This window comes from Sinocyclocheilus rhinocerous, unplaced genomic scaffold (assembly GCF_001515625.1).
Source record: "Sinocyclocheilus rhinocerous isolate Xijiao unplaced genomic scaffold, SAMN03320098_v1.1 scaffold7809, whole genome shotgun sequence".
Lineage (NCBI taxonomy): Eukaryota > Metazoa > Chordata > Actinopteri > Cypriniformes > Cyprinidae > Sinocyclocheilus > Sinocyclocheilus rhinocerous.
The window spans coordinates 724-8,322 of record NW_015638655.1 but is presented as its reverse complement, the minus strand read 5'-3'; the positions used below and the strand labels follow the sequence as shown (position 1 = coordinate 8,322).

The 7,599-nt window shown below is 36.2% G+C and overlaps 1 protein-coding gene across 1 annotated transcript in view; it reads right to left on the bottom strand.

Annotated features, from left to right (window-relative positions):
* The window catches only part of LOC107749966 (uncharacterized), a 3,294-nt gene extending 700 nt beyond the window's left edge, over positions 1-2,594 (bottom strand). The window contains exons 1-2 of the mRNA XM_016565205.1: positions 1,602-2,594; positions 1,269-1,424 (exon numbers count right to left, since the gene is read on the bottom strand). Coding sequence (XP_016420691.1) covers positions 1,269-1,424; positions 1,602-2,594 — 1,149 coding nt within the window. The remainder of the gene's footprint in view (positions 1-1,268; positions 1,425-1,601) is intronic.
* Positions 2,595-7,599: the final 5,005 nt, after the last annotated feature.

Genomic DNA, 7,599 nt, shown 5'->3' with positions numbered 1-7,599 from the left:
TAACATAACACTAAGCCAAACACCAAAAAACAACTACATATGTGTATGTACAGCCACAGACATATACATATACATGTACATATATATATATAAATACATTAAGAAATGGTTATAAAAAACTGAAACCGAAGTGAAACAAGTAGTAGGAAAGAGGAGAAATAAAAAGCGATACTCATTAACGCATAGCGTAAAGAAAAAGAGGCATATAATCATATTTTAATTTCCACAAGACGCATAAGCAAAAGATAAAGTTGTGATAGAGTTCTTCAAACATAAAAGGGATAAAATTGTTCAAGTTAATCTGTGTGACATGTGCTCTGTTCTATGTTTTTGGTTTGACCTAGTTTTCCCCAGTCTGTTTGATTATGTCATTCTGTTCACTTGTGTCTTGTTAATTATCTCATTAGTTCCCTTTCTTTGGTCCATGTTTATAAGCCCTCAGTTCTCTCTTTGAGTTTTTTTCCGTTCTCGTCTCTGTTAAATTGCTTTCCTCGCCTTGTCTCCTGGATTTATCCAAGGGCGTAGGTTTGCTTTTGACATTGGCGCCCAGTTTCATGTCACCTAAAGTTTTTATTTATAGCTTATGGTTAATGATGGGCAAATGAAGCCTCATGAAGCACTGAGACTGTCCTCTGACTGTTTCGGGAAACGGTTCAAAGCTTCGAGTGTCTCGAAAATTAATCTGGTGGTTAATAAAAATATAGCAGTCAAAATCCTGTGACGAAGCATTTACAACATATTCCACAGATCGATTCAAGTTACGTGCACAAATAAAAACCTAACAGTGTGTGTGTTTGTGTTTGTTGTATTTCTGTCTCTGATAAATTAATTTACCCATTAAACTGTGCAATTTAATACCAGTACGAATATCAATATGATGTAATAGAAGAATAATGTACACATATGAATTGCATATGAGAAATATAAAATTTTTCTGAAATAATTTGTATTCTTCATATTACTTGTATGACCGGGTATCTAAAATGTAACTGAATAAGTCCAAATTAAAACTTACTTGTAAAGTAAGATCTGGGGATTCGAACATTCCGACACGCAAAGTGAATCACGCACGTGACTGGACAGAAAGTGAATGTTGACTATTTTAACAATGTGTTTACTACTTTTCTGGACATTGAATGTGGTAATTTAAAAAAAGCCTCTATGAGATTATTCAAAAAATAGTGACACATCCCTAATTTCTTCTATGTACAATGGTACTATTTATGTGATATAAGTAATACATTTTGATGCATTTAGGAAGTACATACTTGATCAAGAACATTAAGTATATTCTGGGTCTTCTCTCTGATAGCTCCTCCCTTGTTTCTGAAGATCTGTACCAGCTTGCTGTGGTGCTTGTCCAAGGAAGCCATGAATCGCGTTTGAAGTGGAACAGTTGTTACTCTCATAAATTCAGCATTGATCTTAAAAAAAAAAAATTTAATTCAAATGTAAAAACTGTTTTGTGTGAGATCTTGGGTTTGACATCAGGGGCCAAAATTTGCATTTTGGCTCAATTTTCAGTTTCTTATGAAAGGGGGGGATAATTTACTTTACAGATCTTCACTGACCTATTGCCATTAATTTAAAAAGTAACTTGCCTCATCCATTGTAAACAATGCAGGCCATCTCTCTTTCAACTCTTCCACTGCTGATTCCTTTGCCACAATGTCCTGTCTTCGCAGTGAAAAGGTCTTGTCCATTTTATCCTTTACCACTGCACGATTGTTGCGCTTCTTTACTTCACTTAAAAGTGACAGTCTCTCATTTTCCAATTTGTCTGGGGTCTCTCCAGTTGGAATGTCAGGTATGTGGTTGGCCTCTCCTCTCTTAGGTCTCTTGACTTTTTTTGCTGGTAATCCATCTTCTGGAGCTTTAGACTTAAGTGAATTTGCAAGTATTTCAGAACACCCAAGGCCCTTCAGCTGAGTTCGGTAGTTGCCCATTTTTGTCTTTAGCCGCTGCTTCCACCCGTAGCAACCGTTGTATGAGCCAAGTTCACAGAGGCATGGGTGTTTCTTGATCAGTGCTTCAGCAACGTCACTGAAGTCTACATCTGTTGGGTAGGCTTTGAACTTGAATATCTCTTCTGCTAACTTTTCCAAAATATCTGACTTTGTTTTTGAACTCAGTGTCAACCTTGTGTTGTTTGACCTAAACACAGCATTTCCCTTTTCTAACTGTAGTTCAGAGTCATAGGAGAATTTTGGTATTGGAAACTCAAGTGGCCACATCTGAGTTCTTGTAGAGACAGAACTTGAGGGTGTGGACAGGAGCTCTGTGTCATCTGATTGAGTAGACGCTATATCATCACAGATAGTGAGAGTAATTACTTGGCTACAATCAACAGATATTGGGATGACCTTGACAGTTGCCAAATCCTCAAGTTCTGCAGTAGATGTCAAGTCCACTAGTGCATCTCCAAAGTCTCTGTCTTGGTACTGCAGTCTGAAATTGACATTTAACCCACACACTTTCCTGACTTCATCCATAAGCTGCTCCATTGACTCTGGAATTCCATCAGGCAGAATTAGCTTCCTGGTGTCATCAAGATTCAGAATAACCCGCAACTTGGCTGGCCTTTTGACTGCCATGTTTGCCCATCCAAAAGGATCTAGTCAAAACAAGAAAACAAAAGTATTGTAGTACAAAATTGTCCATAACTTACATTAAATTCATATTCACAAATTCATTGATTAACAACCCTGTCTTTTGACAAGTCTGGTTAAAAAAAAAAAAATTCCCCAGTCAATATTATTTAGTAAATTCTGAATATTTGTTTATGTCAAACTGCTAAGACCTTATGTTGTCTTAGCAGTCAAATCTTTACATAGAAAAAAGGACAGCAAATGTATTTTTCATTAGTGATATGCCTGTATGGATAGTAGAAATTAAAATGGCCATGAATAACTTTTGTACAGTATACAAGCAGGCCTTTGAGGATTGATTTCACATGCAAAAGTACTAATTCATTTAAATGTATTAGGTATTTTTCATTTACTTGTGTGGTATTTAGAAGGTGTACTATTATACCAACTAAAAATATATTATATTTTTAATATTAATATTATATAATGTATACAGTTGGGAACAATTTAACAAAAATCTCAGATGCCCACTACACTTGCATTGCATTGTCTGACAATGAAATAGACATTTATAAAAAAATATTAAGTTAAAAAAAAAAAATGTAAATGTCTCATTTGTACATTTGTAACCCCACACCCATATACAACCTTATGCGTGTATGTATCTCTTCAGAGAGACGAGGCACCGTCCACCAACCATGTAATGAACCAGAGGGTAGGGATCTGTTAGCTCATGTGCCCCAACAAGCCTTAGTTGTGTAGTAGTAGATTTAACCAAGGCATAAGATCGATAATGTTCCAGGTACCAGGCATCCAATTTTTTGACAATGAAAATTAGTGTCTCTTGTAGAACAATGATATGAACAATTTCAGAAAACTCTGGAAGTCCAGCCAGTGACCCATGGGCTACCACCATTCCAATCCTATAGTTGAATCCATTGTAGGACACATGTTTTGCAAGGTCCACAGTGTCCATATGTGGGTACTTCTGTTTCACAGCCTGTGCAATATCCTCATTGATAACATCGAGTGGAAGTGTTGATACATCAGCAACCTCCAACGGTGGCTTAGAGAATCTACACATGTGTAGATTATATGCAGTCTGAAATTGGTGCCTTTGAGCTAACGAATACAGTACATTTTTGTAACAGTTTGTATGACGGATTACTCTTTTAAAAAAGCTATGTTTTGCTTCAAATCTTATAGTCCATAGAGCAACAAGGGGTCCAAACTGGCGTATCAACCATGGATAGTGCTCTAAATAATGATGTTTAGGCAGAATTCTTTCATGGGGGAAAACTTCTTGGAACACTGTCCTGTGTTCAGATATTTTGAAGTCAAGATAAGAAATGGAGTCCTCAGTGTGAAAAGGTGCAACAACAAGTTCCACAATGTCCTTTAATTCACAGAGCACTTGCCATGCTGGTACATTCGAAGGTACTCTGGTTCCGATCAAAAGAGGAAGAAATCTCAACAGGCTCCAATTCTCGTGTACATTACCTCCAATTGTTTTCCTTGTAGTGTAGGAGAGGGGCACAACATGTGGACGGTTTGCCTTATCAGTCCACTTCAATGGAAATGTTGTTATTGCTTCATTCAAATTGGCTAATGTAAAATATTTTTTAGAAATTAACACATTAAGACAAAGAGCAATCTCAAAAGGGACAATTCCTTCAAAGATATCATGAGCTATATCTGGGGGAAAACTCTGTGTCACGCTGAAATATGACAGATTTTCAGACAGCACACAATTCTTTTTTACACCAAAATGACTAAACAATGAATTTTCTTCAATAGCTTTAAGATGAGAAGTATGAATGTCTTTGCTTCTTGCACAAAAAACTCCTGACTTGACTTCTTTTGTTTGAATGTCTACATTTTCTGCTGTACAAAATCTGCAAACATATTTACCAGAAAAACTTTCCACGAAACCTGCAAGACCGTGGGCCCCGAGATTGTCTGCTACTACACAATGAACAAACCCTTTAATGCTTTTTCCCAATTTGGCAATAAACAGTCCTTCTTGTTCCAATGTAATAAGATCATCTACTAAGGGCTTCAGTACGGTCTCATAACCATCGCACTTAACATATTCACTACGAATAAGCGCAGCTAAATATATATTAGACAGAGATGAGAGACAACTCGCAGGTAAGTTCCCCAATGTCCAATATACTCCACAGATTTTATGTTTTTTTCTGGAGGTACCAAGGGGATTACATATTTCAAAATCATCTACGTACAAAATGAGTGAAATAGCACACTCCTTTGACAATTGAAAATTTTCTTTGTAATTAGTACCATCATAAAAGGATTTATATTGAATTTCATCAGATTGAATTTGATGGTGTGATTTCAAGTTGATTGCTTTTTCCAAAAATGTTTGACAACTTAGGATCTGCTGTAAAGATTTTAGTATAGAGATGTATTGAAAAGATTTTCCGTTTTGGGAGTCGAGCACATATTCTATAGGTTCTACAATATCAAAATGTTTTTTGTAGTACGTCTTTCGCTTCCAAGCAGTCGAAAGTGGGCCATGACCACCAAATGAAGCTGAAAAAGGATTCGACTTGCAAAGAGTATATGCTAGTTCTTGCAGAACAGTTTCATCTACTTGACAGTTAACATTCTGTAAGTGCTGAGCAATGGTTTGATGTATAAGAGGGACAGAAGCAGTGCTTATTAAATAGTCAAACTCTTGCAAAAGTTCATCAACAGCCACACTAGAAACAAGATAAATATGTTCTAGCTTTAGCAACTTTGAGCTCAACATTACGTGGCAAATAATTTAAAACCTGATCATCCAAGTTTTCTGTACATAAATCCTCTGAGAGCTCAGTACCAACACTATTAATATGGATATTGTCAGAAATATGACTTTCAACAGAAATATCTGAGCTTGAGCCCTGTTTCTCAAGGATTCCAAGCTTTAAGTCATTAACTGAACAATCCTTATGATTTCTGCTTCTATGAGTTCGAAACAAACCATAAATATTTGTTTTGCATGAACACCCCTGAAACACACAATCAACTGTTTCATTGTTTTTCAGATGCTGTGCTATATGTTGAAAATAGTCTTTCAAAGTGGATGGTTGATTACAATTGCATAAGAGACATTTAAATGTGGTCAGTTCAGTTTGGGAGGACTGATGACTTCTTGACAAGTGGCTCAAAAGTGCCTTCCAAGTCTTGCAGGTACAAGGACAGTTGAAATAGATGCATGCATAGGAATGGTGGCGTCCATAATGTCTGTGTTCAAGCTTATAATGCTTAAGGAGCTCAGATCTTCGTGAAACAGAAGTACCACAGTCTTTGCATTTCCACATTCATTGAAAGACTAGGAAATAAAAAAAAAAGCATGGTATATTTGCATTTAATTTATAGAAACAGTTTGTTGTTGTTTTTTAACTTTAATATTTTAGATAAATTAAGGACATTTGAAGCTGCAAGAAATAACAGCATTTTTTTTAATACTGTCTGGTAAAATAAACCACATTAAATTGGTGGGTAACTTCTTGATTAGTTTTGATTTGGGGTTATTTTGTATTTGTAATTCTCGAAATGTAATAAAAAAAATCAAATAAACTAAATACTGACATGAAGTGAACCGAATTATATTTTCATACGGTCACGTACCTCTGTGGTAATTTAAAAGCTATTCTCTAGTGTTAGTCATTCCTATTTAAAACACATGAAAATAATGTTCACATTACTTTGGGACTCACCAAATTCAGCAATAAGGGCAAAATTCTGGAATTTCCAGGAAACAAAATCCAACCTGTAAAACAGAGAAAAAGGTGAGATTTCACATTTTAGTTTTTTGTTGGGGCAGTTAGCACCATCCATAATAATCACTACAGACTGTAATTATTAATTAGACCTTAGACATACTATTGTAGTGATAGTGTACTATACTGCATTATGCTGACAGGTGAAACAATGGAATATGAATTCTTCCTCTTCAATCAGAACTCATTTTCTAATTCAATACGTTTCATTAATGCAAAACTGTCAATCACCTACTATCAATCTCACACTCTTTTTCTAATATAGGGTGCGTTTTTCGTACAACGACGTAACTCGCTGCTTCACCACCATAGTACGATGCATCGTTGAACAAATCAACTAGCTAGTCACGACTGATCCCGAAACCATATTTTTGCAAACCTGTCGTTCAACCACGGTGGTGAATGATGTCACGCAGGTGGTGGAGTAATAACTTCTTTAAATTAATACGTTTGAGATCGAATTAATACTAGATTTTTTGCTATAAATTACGGACATGGCATCTGGGGACTAATTTTCATTTTTCTTAGTCATTTTGCTTTATTTCCAGATTCAATCTCTTTCTTGCGTACAAGAGCACGTAACGTACGCACATGCGCACTCTTCAAAAACGGTGCTTAAAATCTCGACAAACTAAAATATGTAAATGACATTTTTATATATTCGAAATAAAAGATATACATTGTACTTAATGTCAGCTTGCTAATTTTGCTCAAGATAATGATTTAAGTCCACATGTCATAAAAACAAGAAACTATGCTTCTAACTAGTGATGTCCGGTTCGTGAACGAATCGTTCGATTTAACCGGTTCTTCTTAGTGAACCGGTTATTCTACTAACCACGGCTGGAGATCTGTCGTTTCAACCACACAAGCTTGCGATGTAGTTTGTGAATGTTCGTTTGAACGATGGTTTCGGGGAAACACCACATCGTTGAACTATGTTAATAACGACGGAACTTGCGATGTCAGTTGGCTAACGATGCTATTGGGAAACGCACCTCATACTGGCCCCGCTTCAGCCATTTTCCTAACGTTATGTGAACTCCGAAGAATTGTTTTCCGGAGTTGTGCGGAACAATAACCCGCTCTATACACACATGGCCTCAAACAAACATTGATTCGGACAGTACCATTAACTTCTCATATAATGTTACCGTTACAGCTCCTGCAGTCAAATGTTAACGTTACAGCTCCTGCAGTCAATGTTTAACTAACGTTGACGG